Raw genomic sequence first — 24,577 nt, forward strand, 5'->3', positions numbered from 1 at the left:
CGCTCTCGGTCTCGACCAATCAACAGATAGGAGGGAAACTCGGACTCTGAACACTGAGTGAGGACAAAAGCTCGTCTTTGCTTAATCGGTCAATTTTTATTTTTTAAAAATGTATATTTTAGTGATTTTCACCATCGTCCGACTCTCAGTAACCATGTCTCAACACAATACCTTAAATAGAATTAAGCTAAATTTCCCATAAAAAATGGATCACCCGCCTGCGAGGGCTCAAAATGGAAAATTCACCGATGTTTCTGTTAAATTGATACATCTGTCACGTTCCGCCTTAACAAATGCCCGCTTTAGCTGTGAGACTAGCAGTCACGAAATGCAAGTCACACACGTGCAATGTTAAAATGTACAACTACATTTGATTGTAGCCTCAACTTACAATCATTGTTAGTGTAGATGCAAGGAGTCACAACGCTGTTCGTTGAAGATTAGAAAGTTTATTTCTGAACGGAAAGGCCTCCTTATAATTCTGCAACACCACCTCTATGCACCCAATATCTACAGTATCATTTACAATATTTACATCTGTACATTTTACCCAGTTCGACAAAATAACGCATTTCAGCTTCACTTTTAAGAAAACAATACTTTGTCCTCTAAAACTCAATACCCCCCATTGTGTACAATATTTCTCCCCCCCTATCGAGCGAACCGGCGCTTTCAGGCGGTGAAAAGGGAAAGTCTGCGCTCTCTCTCGGAAGGGCTGGTGGCTCTTAGAAGAGCCTTTGGGTTTGTAGGAAATTAACTCGGGGGTCGATCGCTCACTTCTTCTTGGGAGCCGCTTTCTTAGCTTTGGCCGTCTTGGGTTTGGCCACCTTGGGCTTCGCTGCCTTGGCTTTCTTCGGGCTCTTTGCCTTCTTAGGCGCCGCGGGCTTCTTGGCCTTCTTGGGGCTCTTGGTCGCCTTCTTGGCCGCTGCGGGCTTCGCGGCTTTCTTGGGCGACTTCTTGGCGGCCGCCGGCTTCTTGGGCGCCGCCTTCTTGGGCTTCTTGGCGGCCGCTGGCTTCTTAGCCGCTGCGGGTTTCTTGGCCGCCGGCTTCTTGGCTTTGGCGGCGGCGGCGGCTTTCTTCACGGGCTTGGTCTTGGTCTCCGCCTGCTTCTTGTTGAGCTTGAAGGAGCCCGAGGCGCCGGTGCCCTTGGTCTGCACCAGGGTGCCCTTGGTCACCAGGCTCTTGATGGCCAGCTTGACGCGGGAGTTGTTCTTCTCCACGTCGTAGCCGCCGGCCGCCAGGGACTTCTTCAGGGCGGCCAGGGACACGCCGCTGCGCTCCTTGGAGGCGGACACGGCCTTCAGGATGAGCTCTCCCACGCTGGGGCCCGCTTTCTTGGGCTTGGCGGCGCTCTTCTTCTTGGGCGCCTTGGCCGGCGCGGCGGCGGGGGCCGGAGCGACTTCTTCTGCCATCGCTGCGTCTCTGTCTGCTGTCGGACTGTCTGCGGCTCCGCGCGCAGGCGGGACTTCAAGGCCGCATGAGAACCGTGGAGACTCAACCGCTGCTGCTGCAGCTCCGCTCCGCACAGCCCGCTCGCACTTGTGTTTTCTCCGCGCACAAAACTGCCCCGTAATCCTCACAGATACACCGAAACGAGTACAAAAGATGCAAAATGCAGAGGAGACCCCCTGGTCTTTAATATGCAGTTGAGTTACAGCTGTTTCTGTTCGGTAATTTTGACAGAATTGCTCAAACCCCAACAACAGAGCTCACGAAAGGCGGTGCTCGCCCGGCACTTTGTCGTCTATTTCTAAAATAAATGTACTTAAACCGTCAGTAAAGATCAAAACAACGTGTAAATAATACAGCCGAGGCCGACGGTCATGTACCACAATAAGAATGAATTCTGAATTATGTAAAACTGATTGTTTATTTTGCTCTATGTTCAGTGTCATTAACACACTCCCGGAATCGCTGTTTTTAAGTAGGAGACGGAGAAGTTTTGTCAAACTAGCCAGATTTATCCCCGTGATATTCGGAGAATTTCCAGTTTTACGCTTTCTTAAGGTGCTGTACAAGCACATTCTATGGTTTTGATTTATGGTCTCATGTTAATAATCCTCACAAATACAAAGAAACCCGAACAAAAAACCCGGAATACAGAGCCAACCCACTCTTCTTTAAAATGCGCTTGAGCTTAACCATCTTCCGTAAAAGCCTAAAAGCTGAAAAGCTTATTCTGGATTTTTTTTTTTCAGATCCCGCTGTTTCAATGTGGAATTCTCTACGTCATCTTTGAAAGTGCCTTTTCACCGGCAAATACACACACCCTGAAGATCTCTTTGATCTACCTCATAATTCTCACAGATACACAGAAACCCCAACAAAAGACCCAGAATACAGAGCCAACCCTCTCTTCTTTAAAACGCGCTTTAACATAATCTGTAGGGTTGTTTTAGCAGAGGTGCTCAAAATCAGACAACAGAGCACACAACAGTCAGTGCTCGCCCAGCAATTTGTGGTCTCTGATGGCACAGTGCCTAGAATTCAATTCCTGGGGTGCTGTCTGAGTGGAGTTCGTATGTCCTCTCCATGTTCATGTGGATTTCCTCCTGGTGCTTCGGTTTCCTTCTACAGTCCAAAGGCATGTTTGTTGGTTAACTGGCTTCTGAGCACATTGGCCCTGTTGTGAGTTTCTGCCCTGTGATGAACTGGTGTCCCATCCAGGGCGTATCCTGCCGTGCGAGTGTTGCTGGCTGGAATAGGTTCCCGCTCCCCCTGCGGCCCTGCACTGGATAAAGCCGTGAGAAGACAGATAGATGTACTGTACCAGGGTACAGGTTTGGATTGTGTGTCAATGATTATGCCTTGAGCAGAACTCAGTGACACATTTGCTTGTAAAACTGCCTGCTCCGGGACACTGGCAGTGAAAGGTTGAGGTGAAACAGCTCCTATATGTGTGACATAACACACCCGTCTGCATGTTTTGGAAGGAAAGTTGGAATTCTATAGATGAGGAAGCTTGAAACTCCTGCAAAGCTGAAGAAACATTTTCTCAGATCTGTAATTACAGTGAACCCCAATGGAAGGACTACTGACCAGGCTCATGAAGTTTGTAACATTTCTTGTGAATTATAAACAGAGAATTGTGTCCAAATCTTTAAAATTAAAAAAATTAAAAGTATCTTTAATTGAAGGACACATGTCATTGTCAAAGAAAGTAAACTTTAGTAGCCTATAGCCTGTACTTACTTTGCTATTTAAAATGCTCCATGTGGTAGTGGGTATGAGCTGTAACATTAACACATGACTGACTGACTGGACACTACAGCACAGTGACACTGACTGCCTGACTTGACACTACAGCACAGTGACACTGACTGACTGACTGGACACTACAGCACAGGGACACTGACTGACTGGACACTACAGCACAGAGACACTGACTGACTGACTGGAAACTATAGCACAGGGACACTGACTAAATGGACACTACAGCACACTGACACTGACTGACTGGAGACTACAGTCCATTATATCTGTGAATGAGAGAACAGGCAGTGGAATCGGGAATTAGGTCAAGATTGAATGGAAAAGGATGAGTTGAGTTTTCTGAGGCTTAAAGTAAATCAAAACACAAACAGTATAATTCGCAATATTGATTTTAATTAGTACAAGCGCAGCGTACAGAACAAATATACATGCTTGAATCGATAATGATCATATTATCCTTGTTAGTTTATTTTAAAGAGTGGATAAAGAGGGGATTTGTGGGAGAGCATGAACTCAACACGGCCCACTCAATAGCACAAACATCCACAAAATCACAGCTCAGAAATTAAACAACAATAAAGCACTACGCCCAGTTTATACAGTGGAATGTTTTTTTCTCTGAAATTTCTATACACCAGATGTGTATACACACTGTCTTTAACATAGGTCTGTACGCCAGGCGTGTATATATTCAGGATATCCAGTAAGGGTCTGGACTCCAGGTGTGTGTGTGTATGCAGTTTGTTCAATAAGAGTCTGGACTCCAGGTGTGTATGTATACAGTGTGTCCAATAACAGTCTGGACTCCAGGTGTGTGTGTGTGTATGCAGTGTGTTCAATATGAGTCTGGACTCCAGGTGTGTGTGTGTATACAGTGTGTCCAACAATGATATCCACAATGAGTGTTTGGAGACCATGTGTATACACATTCACCAGCAAGTGCCTGTATGCCTGTGTTTTCTTCCAGTACAGTATGAGTGCACATCAGGTGTATATATAGTGAATTTACATATTGTGTGTAGGAGATATTGGTGAAAATGAAGTTCTGTCACTGGGAATCACCATATATATTGGGCAACACCAATATCCAAGCAGTCTCTCAGACAATGACTACATTAATAAACAGACAATGAGTACATTAGTACAAAAACACATGTTTAAAAAATAAGCACAACTACAATTTCCAATTACATATTCATAAAAATATGCTAAATAGAAAAGGAGGTACAGTGAGAGGAGAGAGGAGAGAATCTCTCAGTAATAAGCACACATGAGGACAGGAGACACAGTGAGAATAGATCACAGGGGATTCCTCAGTAATACACACAACTGGACAGGAGGCACAGTGAGAGGAGATCACAGAGAATCCCTCAGTAATAAGCACACATGAGGACAGGAGAACTGGAGAACTGGAGAGAACAAAGCAGATGGCATTAATGTGTGTAAACTAGCATCTGTTTTTCTGAGCAGATGACAAATGTATGGAAGACACTAGTGTTTGAAATCAGAAGGATATGGGGCTGATTTGCCTTCAGTGCTTTTCCTTCTCTCCTAATTTCCTTCGTTTCTTCCCACTCTTTGCTGTCCAGGCTTCTGGAGTCCAGCTCAGGTGAAGAAGTACACTTGGGAAGAGAAGGAGGTGGAGATAGAGGTTATGAGAGAGACAAGCTGCACAGGAGAATAACTGGTTCATTGAGACACTATGCCTGTATGACACTACAGTCCAGTCCAACTACATTCAGAGAGAGGGAAGCCTGAGAGAACACTACAGATTCAAAGCTGAGGCAGTGGAATGGAGTTAATCTAGACACTGACATGAATTAAATAGATACATTGCTCTGCAGAAGACTTAGACATTCTGCACTGTTCTAGTATTTTCACTCAGGTTTCCCCTCTTTATCTGGAAACACAATTCCACAGTGATCTCTCACTGAAATAACTGCTATCTGCCTTGAAGATAATGGTCAATTCCCATAGATCTGTATCACGCAGCACAAAAATTGTGAAGAGGAACAGATGAGGTTAATGACAGAAAGTGTGAACAATGAGCTCCTATAACATTTCATATGGATTGCATTTTTAAGATAGTGATCACTGCGAAAGATCGGGAAATGTCATTCAGTTTTGGGTAAATGTTTCTCAATCACATATTGCAACTGCTGCTTTTGCACAGCAAAGAGGACAGTGCAACAAAGCAGTAAAAAAAGACTGTTGTTCTCCCTTTAGCACACGAGGGTGCCAACATCCTTCATAGAACTGGGTACTGGTATCAGATATTTATAAGGCTCCCAGAGATTTGAGCCCCAGTCTGCACCTAATCTCAGGAGAAGATGAAAGCTGCTACTGACTCACCTATACCAGGGAAATGAGAGGAAGGCTGTTCTTCTTTATGGCTAAGGATCTTTGCCAAATGGGATTGTATGGGCAGGTTTGGGACTGTCAGGATAGGATATTTCTGAGATCAAACAGGAAAGGAACAAATACAGTACTCTCACACGGGGGAGAGAAGCAGAGACAGATTTCAGCTTTCAGAGTCTCTCGTTTCCTTTCCTGTCACACAGCAAAATCCCATCCAACAGTCCTCCCCTGACCCAGTGGATCACGTCTGACCAGGGATTGTTATCCCAACTCTGTCTCTATCTTCCTAATACAAGGGCGGTCGATAGCAGCTTTCTTCTTCTGAGCAAAGGTACTGGCTGGGGCGCTCCCTACTCTCCTTAGCGGAGGAAGAGAATCTCCTCAAATACTCCCGCTGTAATGAGGACAGCTGGGTGCCAGGGGGATTTCTGCAAGAGACTGCAAAGGGGAAATACCCCAGAGGAAAATCTATATTAAATGGGACAAGAGGCCTGTCTCTTTGAAGCATGCTGGCGCCCTCTTGTGGCTCAAGGGGAACACAGACCAACTGTAATGCTGACTTGCTGCAGTAGATTATACTTACGAAAAATGATGCCCACCACAATGGCACATATCACTCCCATCATAATCATCATCTAGGACAGAGAGGGAGTTAGAGGGTTAAGAGTGAGTGGACGTCACGTCCATTAATAATCACATGGATTTAGATGATGCTTTCCATCACACTGGCTGCTAATTAGATTGTAGGTAGGAGGGGACACACTTACTCCGTCTCTGAAATACAGCCACCTCCAGGGGGGCACACAGCTGCCCCACAACACAGGAGATAAGGGGGAGCAGTGAAAAATTGTTCCGTCAATTGAATTAAGGGGAAACTTTAGGGAGGCCAGACTCGCTGATGAGAAGCCATCAGTAGAATCAGGTCAAGACACGGGGGACAACACCCCTAATTTCTCAAAGAGGGCCATGAGATCAATAATGACAAAGGAGTTAGGGTCTTGGTGTAATGTCACATTTCCTAAGGTTCTGTCTGAGCAATCACCACACTGAGGTACTGGATTAGAGCAGTAGCCCCTAACCCAACTCTTGGAGGGGCCAGTGTCTTCTGTTTTCTGTTACACTCACAGTCTTAGTAACACATTTGGTCTAATTATTTAAATAGCTGCATGACTTTGAGAATTCTAACAAGGATCTGAGGTCATGTAAACATAACCACACCTTTAATTAAGGTCTCACAGAATCAACTGTAAAAGGCTATAAGAACAATTCCATATTTAGAAAATTAAGAAACTAATCAAGTTAATGGTTTAACTGACTCATGGATTTAGAACTAAAACTTGAAGAATGAAGGCTTGACCTGAGGGAACTGGTTTTGAGACCCTTAGATTAGAAATTGCATGCCAGGAGGAAGAGCACCACCTACTGGTCCAACAGTAGCCTGGCTTTCTATAGAAGCTTCCCTTCCCAGTAGTGACTAGTCCCAGCCTTGCTTAGCTTCTGTGATCTGACCAGATCAGGCTACAGGGTGGTTACTCTATTCCCTGTCCATAAACACTGACTGAGAGAGAAGAAGATGGGGCATTTTGTTGACAATTCCTCATCTACCAGACAGAGAAGCTGTGGGGGGCAAAAAAATAACTTGTCTCAATGACAGTAATGAGTGCATTGCTTCATTATGCTGTTCCATGAACTGCCTCAGGCCCAATGTCATGTTTGAAGTCAAAGACAAATACTAGCAGTTAAAACAGGCTGGATTGTCCATTCAATTATAAAGCCAAATTAACGAGAGTCACTTATGATCTACTCATAACCCTTCCATGGATACACCTCAGTCGCATTTTCTCCATCTGCGCTTTCGTGTTCTAGCGGCATCAGAGCCAGCCTGGCCTGAGAGAACTTTCTCAAAGCTCCTAGAACTTTCTCAGAGGTTCAATTTTATATTTGAACAGTTTTTTTTTCCTCCTATACGTTCATTTTTTGTTAACATGTGCGTTTACTGTTCTTTTGATATTCTGCATATTTGTGTTGGCACGCGGGGGGCAGAGTGGCGTGTGCTTGCTAGGATAGGCTCTGGCTCTGTCCTGGATCATTAAAAATGAATGGAAGAATGCTGACTTGCATTGTGCATTAGGTGTGCCCATGCAATTCATCTGCTATAGAAGATGTTCTTTTTCCCAGAGTACACTGTGTTTGCTATCCACAGATATTCAAGAACATGTCCCCTGTGAATAAGAAGGACTGGGAATATTGCATTTGTCATGCTGCCCTTTGTGTTAACGCACAAAGACCCTGTAACTCTGCTCCTCCTGCTGCTGCCATAAGAAGCACATTAACTAACGAAGCTCACAGACCCCTGCCCATGGCCCACCTTGCAGTTTTTCCACCAGTACTTCCTCTTCAGTTTGGCGGCGCTGCTCTCAAACTGCGAAGCGCCGGCCTGCAGTGCGTCGGCCCGGTCATCCAGCTCCGAGAGCTTCTGGTCACGATCCAGGAACTTGTCCACATTGACTCGCACGATGTCGACAACCTGAGAAAGAGGCATAAGCAAGAGAGAGACAAAGAAGTCATCCTGCGGATGCATTAACAGCCCACCTGTGTCCTAAGATTACATGTACCACCATCTGCATACACATCCAGAAAATTCCTCTGTTAGGAGAGACACCAGAGCCAGGCTGTTCAATCCAAGAACTCGACAGTTGCCTCCTGGGGCTGCTTTCACCCACTCGGCTCTTTAAAAGATTGTTATTGTCTTAATGGGTACAACTCATCCTAAATCTTCAAAATGCTACACTAGTATCTGTATTAATCTCTGTGTGTGAGGTGTGTCTCTACGGTCTATATTAGGGTCTGTATTAATCTCTCTGTGTGAGGAGTGTCTCTAGCGTCTATATTAATCTCTGTGTGTGATGTGTGTCTCCAGGGTCTGTATTAATATCTGTGTGTGAGGTGTGTCTCTAGGGTCTATATTAATCTCTCAGTGTGAGGAGTGTCTCTGTTAGGGTCTATATTAGGGTCTGTATTAATCTCTGTGTGTTGGGTGAGTCCCTAGGATCTATATTAGGATTTCTCTGACCTCTTCTACTTGCGCTTGTGTCTGCTGCAGTCTGCGATTGCTAGAGAGGTTGGGAGGGGCAGGGGGAGGGCCAGACTCAGGGGCCCCTCCTTCTTCTCCTGGGGCTCCTTGTGGCCCGGCAGGGGGGGCAGCATCAGGGGCCGCAGCTGGGGCTGACCTGAGTCAGAGACAGAGCGATAGGAGGAGTAAACATATCCCTTATGTAAACATATCAGGTATATTGCCATTGCACTAAGAAAGACAAAGAAAAATAATTAATAGCTAAAATATTTACAGTATTAGCTATATATTGTTTCTAATTTTTTTGTTTTGGACAGTATTACACTGTTATTATTATATAATAACAAGTATAATATAAATGGACAGTGCTAGTGTATTACAGTCTATTGTACTGTTATACTGCTCTGTGTTACAGAAAGGAACCCCATATGTTTTGGGGTGCATCAGATGCCCCACTACACAGCAGATCAGGTGAAGGAGTAGAGAAACTGCTTCAACAGTCGAATTAAGAGAAACCTTACAGCAGGCCAGATTCTACAAATGCCGACTGGAAAATATAAGCTGGAATTTAGCCAGGACACTGGGCTTTCATTCCTACACTTACAGCCTCTGCCATGAGATCCTGAATGACTCATCTTTGATGAGTCAGAACCTCAGTTTTACATCTCATCTGAAGGACAGCACCTTCTTCAGCAGTGCCCCCGGTCACCATACAGGAGTATCGGATTAGAAAGTCTGAGTCCACTGATATAGAGCCACCTATTGGTCAACCATCACTTACAGCGGCAATCAGATTATAGCTGAATTGTGGGGTTTCTCAGAGAGCTGGACATTAGCATATGCATTCTGTGACTGGAGCCTAAAATATTCTATACCATGCTTGACCTGTTACATTTGGCTGTTGAATATGTTCTGTTTTAGCCCTGACGTCTACAGAACCACACCCTGAAAATAACTGCACTTAGAGCAGAGCAGGTGAAGGTCACAATTTTCTCCCTGTTCTTTTCTGTTACTCTCAGGAGAGGCCTTCTTTATGATTAAACTCATTTCAAAACTTCACTAAGCAGCACAGTGATTTCATGCATCCTTTCCAATAAGACCACTGAAAGCACTGCTGCTGCTTCTTCTGCTATATCCTCTGCTGTTACTGCTATCCCTCATACTGGGATAATTAACAACCTCTGTAGGAATACTGCTAGCAGTGAGCACTGTAGTCAGTTGTAGGGCAAATCTCAAATCTGTGTGCTTCCACGCAAGAGAGCGCTGCATTCCCTGCTCTGTCCCACCTGTCCTTGAGGAGTAACTAGCTCACAAGTGACAATTCTCCCACATCTTCCAGTAAGGCCTTTCCACAGTTACAGTACTTCTGCAGAGGATGAACCCAGTTCCTCTAAATCTCTCTGTTTTTGCAAACTCTAAAGCTGTATCTAGGTGCGACAAAGTAACACGGTCAACTATATGAGCTGCTGCTCCTTTGAAGATGAATGTGTAAGACCTGAAGATCCTGGTATCCTTTAAATCGACCGCAGGGCTCCCACCCCCACCCCCCTTTGAAAGCAGCGACAGCCCAGAGTCCGTCTCAACTCAACTTTTGCACCAAAATGGCTGACTTTTCTTTTTTTTGAGGAAGGGGGTTAGGCTTTCTTCAAAAAGGCGTATGGGTAGCTCTTCCACACACACACACAACACAACACAAGGTTCTCTGGGAAAAATCGGACCGTGGAGTTGCCAATCTGTAACGTGTGCGCTGACAGGACTCACACAGCCCAGCCCCCCAACTGACATTTCTCAAGCTATTCCTTCAGAAGATGTAGGCTTTCGTGACACGGATTTCTTAACCGAAAGGTGACCTCTCAATTGCTGCCCTGAAACAGTCTGGTCCAGAGAGCCTGGGTCACATGGTCCACCCCTACACTACTCCAGCCCCGAAGGAATCTCCCCAAATCCCTATCATCTGTTTGCCACATACTGTTACAGATCTAATCATTTCAGGAGACAGGAACGTTGTACAAACATCTATTGATGTCCGATGACAGACTCAGTAACATATAATGTACATGCTGGACATAGTTCACTGCAAGTATACAGTGTGTATTATCATCAACGTATTTCTATTAATCGATCCATTCACCTCTCGGAGTTTGGAAAAGGGAAATATTCTAATTAAAATGTTTTTTTTTAAATAAGCAAGACAGCAGTGTACTTACATCGCGTTTGAGATCCGTCTGTCGGATGGCTCAGTGCAAGCTCGAAGACACGAAGTTTAAGAGGCAGAATGGGAGAAAGAAAACGTCCAGATTCTGGACGGGATGAAGTGGTGATGATGATGAGGAGGGGGTGTTGGTGGTTTCGGCCACGGAGCCGCAGTGGAGCCGTCGGCTGGACTTCAGCGTCTCCTCTCCTTCTGACGCGACACGCGCAGGCGCCTCCGGCTGTCACCTGTTCAGAAAGACAGACACAGCCTCCTCGTTAAAGCAGATGCCTGGCTGATGTGCAGCAAAAAAAAACAACAACAACGGGAAAGTCAAGTCGAAGTCAGCTGAAAAATGGTATAGATCCCTTCCTCTCCTGCCAATTCAAATGCTAGAATTGGCAGTGCTTTAAAAATCCAGTAGTTTTCAGTCGCTGAACCATTTGAAATTGCCTTTTTTTGGCGTTTTCCCATGCAAATACATTTTAAACAATCAGCACCCACCCCCCTTCTCCTCTGTCCTGTCTACCGTCTCTGGGGGTTGATGCGGCGCCTCTCGAAGTCAAGAGTGTCTCTCTCTGCTGGAACCGTACCGCAGTCTTGCGCAAGTCTCTCCCTCTCTGTATTCTCGGACCGCATGGAAAGGCGGTGGTGAGGTACCTATCTCCCCTCCCTTCTCTCTCTCTCTCTCGCAGTGCTGCAGCGCTCTCTCTCTCTCCCTCTCCAAAAGGACGCAGGAGAGGCACTGCAGTGTGCAAGTTGGCTCAAGATTGTCGATGACACATAAAATTGGATGGACTGGGGCCTCTCTGGAAATAGGGGTGTAAAACCCAGTTTTTCAGCTTGTGATTGCAGGTACTGGATAATTTCTACAGTACTGTAAGTGTGCGATGCTGACAATGTATTAACTGATCTTTAAACTCATCTCTGCATGTTATTGTTGGGCTAATTTTTTTTTACAGCTTATGGTTATGAATCTAATTCATCAGAGTTCAGGGTTCCAGGTAAACACGTAAGATGAAACGTTTGATAACAAGAGAAAGCCACAGGGCTTAGGTAATGCAATACCTGTGTGGAAGTCTCTCATTGACTGTCAACTTGTAGATCGACAGACTCATCCTCAACAGATTCCCCAGAAAAGCCATCGGACACCTGAAGACAGAAATACAGCAGCTTTAATAAAGCAGAAAACAGTAGAAGTGGGGTCTGGGGCTGACAGGCTCTCTACAGAACGTCATTAATGTTAAAGAGTGAGGAAGAGGACACGGTATAGACACCGACTGAACACTACAGCGCAGTAATACTGACTTGAATGGATTATTAATCACTACACTTTAACATAATTAGAAATTTATTAGGCTGGTGCTTTTATGCAAATGTAATTTACCTTTGCAGTCGCTGACATTGCTTCGTATGTATTAAACCAATATGAAGCACATTACTATCACACAGTTAATACGTTTCAGTTTCGAAGCACTAACCATCACATCGCAACACTGAGACCATAAATAAAAAAGAGACACAGTACTGCAAAACGACCTCTCCCTGTATCTGTAAATCAGCAGAATAAAAGCACTACACCCTAGCCAATACGTACCTGACAGTTTAGCTCGTTCAACAAGCTTAAATCCCCTTTACGTTACACAGCACAATAGTAATAAAACTGAAACTACTGCTATCATTTATATCTCCAGGAAAAATAATAACAACATCCGTTTGTTTGTTTTTTTGTTAAACACTTCAAAGAAACAGACCTGAAAATGCTGTCGGAGAAAAAACAATCAAAATCTGTAGGAAAGTCAATAGCTCCACTCATATGGGCGCCGCCATTTTGTCTCCAATCCCATCTTCCAACGCTCTTCTGCTACAAACCACACTACCGTAAATCGCAGAGAAAAAGCGCAAACATATAAAGCGCCGCCAATAGATGGCAGGGAAGGACATGAAATGGCTACTTTTACAGTATGTTGTATCCCGCTTAGCGGACCATTAAGAGGTATGTGAACGTATAAAAACTCCAACATGAGTACTTGCTCTTACAGCCCTCTCTTTATTTCCACTGAAATGTACATGCGATATGCCATTTGACCTCCCATTGCGTTGCGGGGAAAAAAATGATTTTATGAAACAAAACTATGGTTAGAGTTTGAATTTAGCAAAATTAGTCTCATCTCTTAAATTTCCGAGATTTTCTAAATTCTTCTTTGGAAACCCCTGGTGTGAGTGGGAACTGACCCTGAATTGAATAAAGCAGTTAGGAACAAAGGGGATGATCTCTAAATTACTACACCGGCCACGGCTAGATGGTTGCCTGTCACTCCTGCTGGACTGATCTGAGGATCCCAGTCGACGTCGGTCTAAACCGTTGATGCAGGGGTGCAGAACTCCAGTGCTGGTTGTTTTCAACCCCGGCGTCACTCCGCAGTGTCTCCCTCAGCTGGACAGTCGTGATCTCATTGAAATCCATCACCGTATAACGTATAACGGTGTTAAATTTCAATATAATCTAGATACGTTCACTAAAAGGAGTAACGTTCGCTTACACGTTTCGTCTTAAACGGTCTGCCACTGAAGTTATAGATGTTTAAATTAAAACTTAATGCACAAAAACAAATGAAAACATTTTAGACGTATTTTACGCGCGATTAAGAAATCATAAGCATGAGCCAAATAAAACAGTATTACTTATGAACTCTGAAACCTGGAAAAAAAACGGTATTAATGAAGAAATCATGATTGCTCTTTTACGGACTCTGTGGGCGGCTCTTAAAAGAGCCTTTGGGTTCGTAGATCCGGGACGGGCGGGCCGGGTTTACTTGGAGCTGGTGTACTTGGTGACGGCCTTGGTGCCCTCGGACACGGCGTGCTTGGCCAGCTCTCCGGGCAGCAGCAGGCGCACGGCGGTCTGGATCTCCCGGGAGGTGATGGTGGAGCGCTTGTTGTAGTGCGCCAGGCGGGAGGCCTCGCCGGCGATGCGCTCGAAGATGTCGTTGACGAACGAGTTCATGATGCCCATGGCCTTCGACGAGATGCCGGTGTCCGGGTGCACCTGCTTCAGCACCTTGTACACGTAGATGGCGTAGCTCTCCTTCCTGGACCTCTTGCGCTTCTTAGTGCCCTTGCCGGCCGTCTTCGTTACAGCTTTCTTGGAGCCCTTCTTGGGAGCAGATTTCGCTGGTTCAGGCATCTTCACAAATCCCTCAGTGATCAAACGGTTATGAAAATTAATGCGTTCTACAGACCCCTATTTATAGCGGCTGCATGCAAATCGGCTCGCTCAGCTGAGAATGAGGCTCATTGGTCAGCGAAAGAGCTGCTCTCCTATTGGCTGCGCTCTGCGCCAATGAAATTCAAACGGCTGAGTGCCCGAGCCGCTCGCTCTGACTGCAGGCGCCTCTCTCCCCCCTCAGCCCGCGCACACAGGAACAAAAGGACTTTGGCACTGGTTTCAAATTAGTCTGAGCACAAGAACACTAACCCTTTCTACAAAACAGCATGAGATGGCTCTTTGCAAATAAAGCCTCTTAAAAGCCATAATACATGCGTGAAAAAATAGAAACTGAACCTCAATCTGATCTCATGACTGGATTGCGATTTTCGACCATGTTGAATGCATTTCTAAAGAACACTCAATTAAACGTATGTGTTGTAATAAATGCAAAACCACAAAGCAGACATGAGTATAAGAAATGGGGATAAAAACTATCTTTTCAACACTCTCTGCAGCAAAGCTTTCTCACTTAAAAGCTTTATTTCATTAGCAACTAAATCCAGACACACAACGCTCTGTAATAATGCGCACTTTATTTTCTTGCCTTTAGGTGTAGACTTTCAAAGGACAAGAAATCCCTTCTACATTCACATATCGGATTTGAGCTCCTTTTTCTGAAAAGGTGGGTGGCTCTTAAAAGAGCCTTTGGGTTGATACGTCGGGGTCCAGTCCGGCAGTGAAGCTCCGCTCCTGTTCAGCCTCCGAAGCCGTACAGGGTGCGGCCCTGGCGCTTCAGTGCGTACACCACGTCCATGGCGGTGACGGTCTTCCTCTTGGCGTGCTCGGTGTAGGTGACGGCGTCGCGGATGACGTTCTCCAGGAACACCTTCAGCACCCCGCGGGTCTCCTCGTAGATCAGCCCAGAGATCCGCTTCACTCCCCCACGGCGAGCCAGGCGGCGGATGGCGGGCTTGGTGATTCCCTGGATGTTGTCACGGAGAACCTTGCGGTGACGCTTAGCGCCTCCTTTCCCGAGTCCCTTTCCGCCTTTGCCTCTTCCAGACATCTTCAAGTTATCAGCTGTGAACACGACACACACTGCTGGGCTGTAGCCGCGGCGCTTCTCTTTTCAAGCCTGAGAGCGGACCTGCTTGAGACCAGAACCGCACTGACTCCGCCTCCTCTCCGACTGCAGCAGCAGCCCAGACTGCACATGAACCCCTTCCCTGCCGTGAGCTCTCTCCCACAGCAGCTTTAAACAAGGCGAAATGTTCATGATTACTTCCCTACCTACAGCACTGTAGGATTATATAAATGATGAACTTGCTTCTCCCCATAGTCTGAACGCGTGAACCTGGACTCGAAAGCCCAGTTTTATATAGGATAGTTTATGCAGCAGCACGTTTTCAACTTGCAGTGCCTGTCTCGCAGAGCACTTGACTCAGTACATATAGGGCTGTATCTTACAGGGCGAAACTATAGAAAACAGGAAACCTGAATAGCGCACAGATAATAGTGTACTACGTTTTATGGATTATGAGCTCTAGTCAGGCTTTATTCTTGGTATGAATAATAATACTGGAAATCTCGCAATCTAGGGAAATTAAGAGTTCGTATTTTTTACCGGTTCAACTGCAACACACCGTATTTTTGTCCTGTATATAAGCAGTGAAATATTTGTTCTTTTTTTTACTGTTGTGGTGGCTCTGAAAAGAGCCTTTGTGTTCAAGGGGAAAGATCCTGCAGCGGGCGGTCCGTGTCTAAGCGCGCTCCCCGCGGATGCGGCGGGCCAGCTGGATGTCTTTGGGCATGATGGTCACCCTCTTGGCGTGGATGGCGCACAGGTTGGTGTCCTCGAAGAGCCCCACCAGGTAAGCCTCGCTGGCCTCCTGCAGAGCCATGACGGCGGAGCTCTGGAAGCGCAGGTCGGTCTTGAAGTCCTGGGCGATCTCTCTCACCAGGCGCTGGAAAGGCAGCTTGCGGATCAGCAGCTCGGTGGACTTCTGGTAGCGGCGGATCTCCCGCAGAGCCACGGTGCCGGGCCTGTAGCGGTGGGGCTTCTTCACGCCGCCGGTGGCGGGGGCGCTCTTGCGGGCAGCCTTGGTGGCCAGCTGCTTCCTGGGCGCCTTGCCGCCGGTGGACTTGCGAGCGGTCTGCTTGGTTCTCGCCATCTTCCTCGCTTCTCTTCACAATCAGCACTCTAGTGAGAGGTACTGCCGGCACTCGGGTTTATATCCGCAGGCAGCCCCGTCCTGATTGGCTGAAAGGTACAGGGGGGAGGGGGCTGTAACTCTCTGATTGGACAGTTTGAAAACGAGCGCGCAGCTCTGACACTCGTCGTGGGTTTCAGGCCTCAAATTTTCTTTGTTTTATAAAGTAAAAGAGTTCAGGCGTTTTTACACCTAGATGTCAATAAGGCGGCAAGGTGTTTGATTAGTGTTTTAGCTATAATAATGCAGGACAAGAATATAATTCCATAAAATGATTAGTAGAAGACTACTATAATCAAGGACACTAATATAATTCAGTGTCTAAAGGCAGTCCTGTGACTCGGGAGGTTAATATTGTGCTGAGGGACCCAGATTCTACAGTTCGGGGTTAAAATCTAGTTGAAAGACTAATATGAATGAACAGAACAGTCTTATTTTGATTATAAATTTGGTCTATAATTAAAACGTGAAAATCTACTTGAACGAACTGAATTCGGAGAATTGTTGTATGAAATATATTACGAGCGCAATAGAAATCGATCTTCCATAGTTTAGCTAGCGGCTGCGTGCCTTTCTGAGCCACAGTACATCACTACTAAAATCTCAGTAAAAACACGTGTATAGCGACATTTGTGCATTCTGCAATTATATAATCGGAACTCGCTCTTTCTAGGAGGCTGTGGGTGGCTCTTAAAAGAGCCTTTGTGTTCGGGGTCAGTCGGAGGTCTCTGCCGGGCTGTTTACTTGCTCTTGACCGGCTTCTCGGTCTTCTTGGGCAGCAGCACCGCCTGGATGTTGGGCAGCACGCCGCCCTGCGCGATGGTCACGCCGCCCAGCAGCTTGTTCAGCTCCTCGTCGTTGCGGACGGCGAGCTGCAGGTGCCGGGGGATGATGCGGGTCTTCTTGTTGTCCCGGGCGGCGTTGCCAGCCAGCTCCAGGATCTCGGCGGTCAGGTACTCCAGCACCGCGGCCAGATACACCGGGGCTCCGGCGCCGACCCGCTCGGCATAGTTTCCCTTGCGCAGCAGCCGGTGGACACGGCCCACAGGGAACTGCAGTCCGGCCCTGGAAGAGCGAGTCTTGGCCTTGGCTCTGGCCTTACCGCCGGTCTTTCCTCTGCCGCTCATTTTCTATTTACTGCTCGACGAAAACTACCAACAATGAAAAACAATCCCCTTACAGCCGCGCTTTTGAAGAGTCATGACTCGCTTTAATTGGTGGAGCCGGAAGAAGTTTTCTAGCCAATCGCGAAGAAGTGTCGCCTCTTTCCTGCTTTTCGGTGTCACCAATCAGCAGGCAGCAGCGAAATTCAGAAATTTGAATAGAGAGCGGAGCTGCAGCAGAGAAGACTGAAGATTTTCCTGTTTATTCAATAATCTTTAAGTGATTGCGCCCTAAAACGTATTATATGAATGCTGTGCTTGAGCGGGCAGGAGGACGCGAAATTGAAAAGCTCCGTAGCCTCACCAAAGATCATTACTAGTCCAGTAACGTGGAACATTACTTAAAAAGACCATTGCCTATCGAATGTATTAATCTGCCGTGATTTAAAATTTACCGTCGCTTTCAGGCGGTGAAAAGGGAAAGTCTGCGCTCTCTCTCGGAAGGGCTGGTGGCTCTTAGAAGAGCCTTTGGGTTTGGAGGAAACTAACTCGGGGGTCGATCGCTCACTTCTTCTTGGGAGCCGCTTTCTTAGCTTTGGCCGTCTTGGGTTTGGCCACCTTGGGCTTCGCTGCCTTGGCTTTCTTCGGGCTCTTTGCCTTCTTAGGCGCCGCGGGCTTCTTGGCCTTCTTGGGGCTCTTAGTCGCCTTCTTGGCCGCTGCGGGCTTCGCGGCTTTCTTGGGCGACTTCTTGGCGGCCGCCGGCTTCTTGGGCGCCGCCTTCTTGGGCTTCTTGGCGGCCGCTGGCTTCTTAGCCGCTGCGGGTTTCTTGGCCGCCGGCTTCTTGGCTTTAGCGGCGGCGGCGGCTTTCTTCACGGGCTTGGTCTTGGTCTCCGCCTGCTTCTTGTTGAGCTTGAAGGAGCCCGAGGCGCCGGTGCCCTTGGTCTGCACCAGGGTGCCCTTGGTCACCAGGCTCTTGATGGCCAGCTTGACGCGGGAGTTGTTCTTCTCCACGTCGTAGCCGCCGGCCGCCAGGGACTTCTTCAGGGCGGCCAGGGACACGCCGCTGCGCTCCTTGGAGGCGGACACGGCCTTCAGGATGAGCTCTCCCACGCTGGGGCCCGCTTTCTTGGGCTTGGCGGCGCTCTTCTTCTTGGGCGCCTTGGCCGGCGCGGCGGCGGGGGCCGGAGCGACTTCTTCTGCCATCGCTGCGTCTCTGTCTGCTGTCGGACTGTCTGCGGCTCCGCGCGCAGGCGGGACTTCAAGGCCGCATGAGAACCGTGGAGACTCAACCGCTGCTGCTGCAGCTCCGCTCCGCACAGCCCGCTCGCACTTGTGTTTTCTCCCCGCACAAAACTGCCCCGTAATCCTCACAACTACACCGAAACGAGTACAAAAGATGCAAAATGCAGAGGAGACCCCCTGGTCTTTAATATGCAGTTGAGTTACAGATTTTTCTGTACGGTAATTCTGACAGAATTGCCCAAACTCCAACAACAGCGCAAACGAAAGGCGGTGCTCGCCCGGCACTTTGTCGTCTATTTCTAAAATAAATGTACTTAAACCGTCAGTAAAGACAAAAACAAGGTGTAAATACTACAGTCGAGACCGACGGTCACGTAACACAATAAGAATGAATTCTGAATTATTTAAAACTGATGATTTATTTTGCTCTATGTTCAGTGTCATTAACACACTCCCGGACTCGCTGTTTTTAAGGAGACGGACAAGTGTTGTCAAACTAGACAGTTTTATCCCTGTGAAATTCGGAGTATTTCGAGTTTTTCCACCGATACGCTTTGTTAAAATGCTGTACAAGCGTATTTTGTCGATTTGTTTATCTCATAAATTTCCAAATCACTTCCTTCAAAGGCGATTCTTCAATGGGGCTTTAGTAAAGACCGCGACTCTTTACCGTCAATACCAACATTCCTGAAACTCTTTCTTAACTTGTTACTTCGGATTTCAGTTCCTACAGATCCTTCAGCATCGTCCCAGCTTCTCGGGAGGAGACAGTTAGCAGAAAGCCTGTGATATTACTGTTCGTACAAGACTGGCAGAAAAAAGCGGATTTTCAAATGCTTAGTTTTATTTTCTTTCATCTGGCTGGTGTAAACGCCCGTTCATTCCCCAGACGTTTCAATTAAGAAATTTGTCTCAACTCACGGTAGGGCTCATACCAATCCAGCAGGAACAGGGCACTAGGCTGGAGACATGCAGACTCCATACAGAAGGATTATTCTATTTGGAATGAAAATCAAGACCTGCGAGGCAGCAGTTTTAGTCACCACATTAGCATCACTTTATATCAGATAGAAGACCTACACTAATACTGAACTATCCACACAGAAACTGCTGAAACAGCCTGAGTTCTTGTACTTAGTTAACTGCCGGTTCTTTTATACACAGTTATCTTTATTTCTTCAGACTGACTCCTGTCTCTTTAATCTCACATTCCACTGCCATGTGGGGGGGTGTTCTCACTGGTTTCTTATTATTCTCATTAATTCTTCAGTCTTGCTACCGATTAATTTTGTACCCCACCGTTACTCATAAACACTTTTTGTTGATCCTCTTTACAACTGATTTGTGTGCAATATATGCTGGGTGTTTGTGCAATATATTTATAATGTGCAATATATCTTTTTGTATATTGTACATTCTGGTTTGTCTTACATCTTCTGTAATGTGAGCAATTCTGTATAGCCCATTTTTAAAAACGTTCTACTGCACTTCTCACTGACTGTACTTACTGTATTGTATTGTTGTATTATTGTATCATTCGTTACGCTGTCCTGTGGTAGCTGTGCCAGGCTGCTGTTGCACTACAATTTCCCTCAGGGGATTAATAAAGAGAGGTCTGTTGTACATAAGAACAACGTCCTTCTTTCAGATTTGATATAAATCAGCTGCAATGACTACATTCTTTTAACCCCAGTTCTTCTTAATCAAAAACGCAGATTAAGCACAGGCACATCAGTGCAAATATGCTGTTTCTTCAGACCTTGGAGTGTATATTTTTTCATGCATTCTTAATTTTACCTATATTTCATTCTCTCTCGTTTTATAATTATGATATACATTGGGTTTAAAGAACTGACCATCTTTAAAGATTTTTGATAAGGGGTAAGAAGTTTTTAGGTCTAAGTGGCTGCAGTAAAGGTCAATAACCTGTTTTTACTGCGGGCTTTTTAAGAGAAACGATTCCTTCTCTCCTGCTCCCTCTGCTGGCCAGCTGTGGTCTCTGCTCCCTGGGCCTTGTCCTGGTTGAGCTGTAGCCTTACAAACGGGGAGATACTTTTCTATCGGATCTGTCCAGCACTTAACTTGGCATGGAACACCTGAATAATTTGAAACAGCGGTCAGCCGCTTACAGCCACTTGTTCAGAAGAGGAGCTGTGTGTGATTTAAGTCAAGGTGAATTTGAATCAAGCACAGGATATATCTTACACAGAACTGTGGGAAGTAATTAAACAGCAGACTAATGGACAATTTTAACGTTTATCCTAACAAGCTTCTCGAATTTAAGCACATCAGAACGACAAGTGAGAATTATACGGTCTTGCTTAAAGAACTAAGTGGGAAATAAATTGTCTTTGTATATTTATCAAATCAATCAAAACCGAGGAATTGAAGTGTCATTGCACAGCTGAGTAACGACCCATACAATTGGCTATTTCACGGAATTAAGCAATAAGGAAGAAATTATGATTGTTCTTTTACGGACTCTGTGGGTGGCTCTTAAAAGAGCCTTTGGGTTCGTAGATCCGGGACGGGCGGGCCGGGTTTACTTGGAGCTGGTGTACTTGGTGACGGCCTTGGTGCCCTCGGACACGGCGTGCTTGGCCAGCTCTCCGGGAAGCAGCAGGCGCACGGCGGTCTGGATCTCCCGGGAGGTGATGGTGGAGCGCTTGTTGTAGTGCGCCAGGCGGGAGGCCTCGCCGGCGATGCGCTCGAAGATGTCGCTGACGAACGAGTTCATGATGCCCATGGCCTTAGACGAGATGCCGGTGTCCGGGTGCACCTGCTTCAGCACCTTGTACACGTAGATGGCGTAGCTCTCCTTCCTGGTCTTTCTGCGCTTCTTGCCGCCTTTCCCAGCAGTCTTGGTCACGGCTTTCTTGGAGCCCTTCTTGGGAGCGGATTTCGCTGGTTCAGGCATCTTCACAAACTGCTAACTGCGCACAATAATAAAGCTCAGGCCTCCTGCAGCCCCCTGTTTATAGTGGCTGCATGCAAATCAGCTCGCTCAGCTGTGAAGCCGGCTCATTGGTCAGCGAGAGAGCTGCTCTCCTATTGGCTGCGCTCTCCGCCAATGAAATTCAAACGGCGGAGCGCCCGAGCCGCTCGCTCTGACTCCAGGCGCCTCTCTCTCCCCTCCGCCCGCGCACACAGGAACAAAGGGCCGTGTGATCCGTTTAGCACTACGTGCAGATTTTCTGAAATCCGACTGTCGTTCCATTTATATCTCCTACCCTAGAAAACGATATGCTCGGCGTGAACTGTGCGATTTGTGCAAACGTGGAGTCAAAAGCCTGCTCGCTCTGATTCCAAACTACTAGGACAGCAACTTTTCTGCAGTTTGCGCTCCGAGGTGCACTAACAGCCCTGACCTCTGTGTATTTTGTTTTTAAATCTCACGATTCAGTCGCCTTATATTATCTCATATTTGTGACTGAGATAGTTCGATCATCATAAGAGCTGATTGTTTTGAATCCAAAAGAAATTTCATGTTCATGGGAGAAAAAAGGACTTTTGTTATTTGGGAATGCGCTTATAAACTGACCTCTTTTACAAAATCTTCACTATCAACTCAATAGCGTGTTTTTTAAGTCAATAAAATAAAAAAGTACCAATTCATTTATCAATAGTTTTTATTTATATTTAAGGTCTAAAATGAACTATCGTTCCACTGATATTTATTTCTGCTCCGCTAAACGCAGATGGTCTTAACAGCATTAATCTAATTCATATGAAATGCAATCTAGGTACCACTGCAAATATTTTCCTTTTCACTTTTTAAAAAAAGGCTGATATGCAAACCAACAGTACATCCTTTAAGTGGGACACAATCCTTAAATCAAGTCACCCGATATATTTTGTCAAAATGTAAGAATTCATCTGCGTTTAAAATATTTTTTTAAATCGTGTGCATGATAAAGGATGTGTAGGGGATGAATACACCGGAACTGTTTAAGTTAGCATTTTAAGCGGCTTAGCCCGTTTATTTGTTGATTCACTCATTTAAAATCATAAACCTTTCCGTTTTAACGCCTCTTTTTCGGAGCCGGTTTTCTGGTCGCCTTCCTGCCTTCCACGGCTGGGCTCTTGCCCCTATCAGCGCCTCGCCTGTCTGCGACCTGCGTGGTTTTCTGCCCGGTGGGCATCTTGCCCGCGGCTCCGACCGGCTTGTTGGTTCTTCTATCACGGCCCGCCGGCTTAGTCTTTGCGGCGGCCTGTCTATCTCCCTCCGCCCCCCGTTTCGCCGCTTTCCGAGCCCGCTCTGTCGCCGCCGCTGCCGGCTTCGCCCTCCTCTCCCTGGCCGGGTTGAGCGCGAAGGAGCCCGTCGCGCCTCTGCCCCCGGTCTGCACCAGCGTCTCCCGCCGCACCAGGCCCCTGACCGCCGCGGTGACCCGCCTGTCGTTCCTCTCCACGTCGTAGCCGCCGGCCGCCAGGACCTTCCTCAGCTCCGCCATGCACAGGCCTCCCCGCTGCTTCGACGCGGCCACCACCCGGAGGATGAGCGCGGAGACGCCACCACCGCTCCTTCTCTTCCCGGCCTGGGCGCCTGCCGCCGCCGCCGCCGGCCTCTTGTTCTTCAACGTGCCGACCGCGGTTTCTGTCAACAAGGAAGGGAGAACGACATTAGGCGAGAGGGCGGTGTCTAGACATCGTTTTTACTCTTTTCCCAAAACTGCACCGGCGCTGTGACGGAACACCACGGCATCATAACGAATTAAAATGACAGCGAGAGGCGCAGCGCGGGTGTTTGGTGTATTTCAGCCGCGCTCAAAAGCGGCCGGCGGGGGGGGGGGGGTCACACTGACTGGGCGCGGCGCCGGCGGCCTCCGGGCCTTCGTCCCGCAGCGCCTTCTTGAGCAGCCGGCCGAGGCGCTTGGCCCCGGCCTTGCCGAGTCCCCGGCCGCCCGGCTCCCTCCCGGACATAGTGTTTCTGGAAAAGCGTCAGCCGAACGGACGGAGCCCCAGAGCTCCGTTGGCAGACATGGAAATATCCCGCCGCTCCCAGTGAGGCAGCGGTGCCGCCGGCAACGTCTCTCTCCGTCCGTTAGGGGATTTGTTTCCGAACTGCGGTTGCCTGGCGACGGAGGGTCCCGCGTGCTGCGGGCGAAGACCTTTAACCCGCCCAGGTGAGATTTATTTATTTTTACGCCTCGACACCTGCCGTTGATAACTGCACCCCGAGCCACAGCGCCTACCTGAGGCTTTTGGGAGCCGTTATAATATAACTTTCATAATGCATAAGAGACTCCAGACTATAAAATAAAAAGACCTATTTCTGTCTGTTTATAGAAACATTTTACTTCTATAAACATGTACACTCCAGGTCTTGTTTATTTTTTTTCATTGCGTTTTTTCTTTTAAATGATTATTATTAATTATTATTGTTAGTTTCCCGATACGTTCAGTGTCTTGGATTCACTCCACTCTGCTGACCGGAATTTAAAGACAAAACACACAAACTGATTGTGTTTGAAGATATTTCTTTAGGTGAATTTAGTTTCGGGTACAAGAGTTCTGTGGTTTACAACAACTTACTACAGCGAACCTTTGTAAATATGTTTGTCTTAATATTTTTTGTTACAGAACCTTATATCGTAACCCTAACGGATCTTTCCCCACTTTTAATTGAGGTGTGCACAGATAGTACAGTCCAGGATAATCCAAATAAAGAAAGTTCGTACGTGCCGTCGATCTCAGTTCTTAAAATAACTTAATGACTTCATTTATACTTTTGTCTTCAGTTCAATCTTCTGATCAACGTTGTTGAACAAAGCAGTAGCAAGTTATAACCCTCCAAGTTAGTGAGAGTATCTACGTAGGTCTTTTAATCTAATGTATGAAATATTTTTCGCATTTATGTATTTGCAAAACATGCTGCCTTCATAGCCTTTGCTTATTAATACCCGCCTCGTCTCTTGCCAAAACTGTTAGTTTGAGCTCTTACGAACTATTTCAGCACATTCATGGCCGGCCTTTGGA

At 46.8% G+C, this 24,577-nt stretch overlaps 8 protein-coding genes and 1 pseudogene across 9 annotated transcripts; all 9 read right to left on the reverse strand.

Annotated features, from left to right (window-relative positions):
• Window positions 1–631: 631 nt before the first annotated feature.
• Window positions 632–1,426, reverse strand: LOC148816576 (histone H1 pseudogene; annotated as a pseudogene).
• A 2,166-nt stretch (window positions 1,427–3,592) lies between these two features.
• On the reverse strand, window positions 3,593–12,680 carry LOC148816577 (vesicle-associated membrane protein 1-like). Its single transcript, XM_088939592.1, has 7 exons — window positions 12,590–12,680; window positions 11,904–11,987; window positions 10,852–11,083; window positions 8,645–8,801; window positions 7,940–8,098; window positions 6,155–6,206; window positions 3,593–4,835 (listed from the first exon to the last, which is right to left on the reverse strand). Coding segments are annotated over exons 3-7 (387 nt in total). The 5' UTR covers window positions 10,854–11,083; window positions 11,904–11,987; window positions 12,590–12,680; the 3' UTR covers window positions 3,593–4,818.
• Window positions 12,681–13,599: 919 nt separating this feature from the next.
• On the reverse strand, window positions 13,600–14,022 carry LOC148816578 (histone H2B). The gene has a single exon (XM_088939594.1). The coding sequence runs from the start codon at window positions 14,020–14,022 to the stop codon at window positions 13,648–13,650; it is 375 nt and encodes a 124-aa protein (XP_088795720.1). The 3' UTR covers window positions 13,600–13,647.
• Window positions 14,023–14,800: 778 nt separating this feature from the next.
• Window positions 14,801–15,122, reverse strand: LOC148816579 (histone H4). The gene has a single exon (XM_088939598.1). The coding sequence runs from the start codon at window positions 15,110–15,112 to the stop codon at window positions 14,801–14,803; it is 312 nt and encodes a 103-aa protein (XP_088795724.1). The 5' UTR covers window positions 15,113–15,122.
• Window positions 15,123–15,778: 656 nt separating this feature from the next.
• LOC148816580 (histone H3) lies at window positions 15,779–16,217 on the reverse strand. Its single transcript, XM_088939591.1, has one exon. The coding sequence runs from the start codon at window positions 16,215–16,217 to the stop codon at window positions 15,807–15,809; it is 411 nt and encodes a 136-aa protein (XP_088795717.1). The 3' UTR covers window positions 15,779–15,806.
• A 754-nt stretch (window positions 16,218–16,971) lies between these two features.
• LOC148816581 (histone H2A) lies at window positions 16,972–17,383 on the reverse strand. The gene has a single exon (XM_088939593.1). It carries the CDS (start codon window positions 17,381–17,383, stop codon window positions 16,997–16,999), a length of 387 nt encoding a protein of 128 aa, XP_088795719.1. The 3' UTR covers window positions 16,972–16,996.
• Window positions 17,384–17,832: 449 nt separating this feature from the next.
• On the reverse strand, window positions 17,833–18,576 carry LOC148816582 (histone H1-like). 2 transcript variants are annotated; one of them, XM_088939590.1, is made up of 2 exons: window positions 18,206–18,576; window positions 17,833–18,166 (listed from the first exon to the last, which is right to left on the reverse strand). In XM_088939590.1, exons 1-2 carry the CDS (start codon window positions 18,560–18,562, stop codon window positions 17,924–17,926), a joined length of 600 nt encoding a protein of 199 aa, XP_088795716.1. In that variant the 5' UTR covers window positions 18,563–18,576; the 3' UTR covers window positions 17,833–17,923. The 2 variants fall into 2 exon arrangements, with proteins under 2 accessions (XP_088795716.1, XP_088795715.1); XM_088939589.1 differs by having other exon boundaries at window positions 17,833–18,576.
• Window positions 18,577–21,143: 2,567 nt separating this feature from the next.
• LOC148816583 (histone H2B 1/2) lies at window positions 21,144–21,518 on the reverse strand. Its single transcript, XM_088939597.1, has one exon. The coding sequence runs from the start codon at window positions 21,516–21,518 to the stop codon at window positions 21,144–21,146; it is 375 nt and encodes a 124-aa protein (XP_088795723.1).
• A 1,105-nt stretch (window positions 21,519–22,623) lies between these two features.
• LOC148816584 (uncharacterized) lies at window positions 22,624–23,521 on the reverse strand. The gene is made up of 2 exons (XM_088939588.1): window positions 23,404–23,521; window positions 22,624–23,195 (listed from the first exon to the last, which is right to left on the reverse strand). Exons 1-2 carry the CDS (start codon window positions 23,519–23,521, stop codon window positions 22,624–22,626), a joined length of 690 nt encoding a protein of 229 aa, XP_088795714.1.
• Between the last annotated feature and the right edge of the window lie 1,056 nt (window positions 23,522–24,577).

The sequence above is a fragment of the Atractosteus spatula genome, chromosome 22 (assembly GCF_055471065.1).
Source record: "Atractosteus spatula isolate fAtrSpa1 chromosome 22, fAtrSpa1.hap1, whole genome shotgun sequence".
Classification (NCBI taxonomy): Eukaryota; Metazoa; Chordata; class Actinopteri; order Semionotiformes; family Lepisosteidae; genus Atractosteus; species Atractosteus spatula.

What these genes read in the sequence shown, in the direction of transcription:
- LOC148816580 (XM_088939591.1), bottom strand. Translation starts at nt 16,217, where the DNA reads ATGGCGAGAACCAAGCAGACCGCTCGCAAGTCCACCGGCGGCAAGGCG.
- LOC148816578 (XM_088939594.1), bottom strand. Translation starts at nt 14,022, where the DNA reads ATGCCTGAACCAGCGAAATCTGCTCCCAAGAAGGGCTCCAAGAAAGCT.
- LOC148816579 (XM_088939598.1), bottom strand. Translation starts at nt 15,112, where the DNA reads ATGTCTGGAAGAGGCAAAGGCGGAAAGGGACTCGGGAAAGGAGGCGCT.
- LOC148816582 (XM_088939589.1), bottom strand. Translation starts at nt 18,562, where the DNA reads ATGGCAGAAGAAGTCGCTCCGGCCCCCGCCGCCGCGCCGGCCAAGGCG.
- LOC148816581 (XM_088939593.1), bottom strand. Translation starts at nt 17,383, where the DNA reads ATGAGCGGCAGAGGAAAGACCGGCGGTAAGGCCAGAGCCAAGGCCAAG.
- LOC148816583 (XM_088939597.1), bottom strand. Translation starts at nt 21,518, where the DNA reads ATGCCTGAACCAGCGAAATCCGCTCCCAAGAAGGGCTCCAAGAAAGCC.
- LOC148816577 (XM_088939592.1), bottom strand. An exon ending in CACAAGCGCAAGTAGAAGAG is followed by an intron (nt 8,099 to 8,644) that starts GTCAGAGAAATC and finishes CCTCTTTCTCAG; the next exon opens with GTTGTCGACATCGTGCGAGT. An exon ending in ACTGGTGGAAAAACTGCAAG is followed by an intron (nt 6,207 to 7,939) that starts GTGGGCCATGGG and finishes TCTCTGTCCTAG; the next exon opens with ATGATGATTATGATGGGAGT.
- LOC148816584 (XM_088939588.1), bottom strand. Translation starts at nt 23,521, where the DNA reads ATGTCCGGGAGGGAGCCGGGCGGCCGGGGACTCGGCAAGGCCGGGGCC. An exon ending in GGCCGCCGGCGCCGCGCCCA is followed by an intron (nt 23,196 to 23,403) that starts GTCAGTGTGACC and finishes CCTTGTTGACAG; the next exon opens with AAACCGCGGTCGGCACGTTG.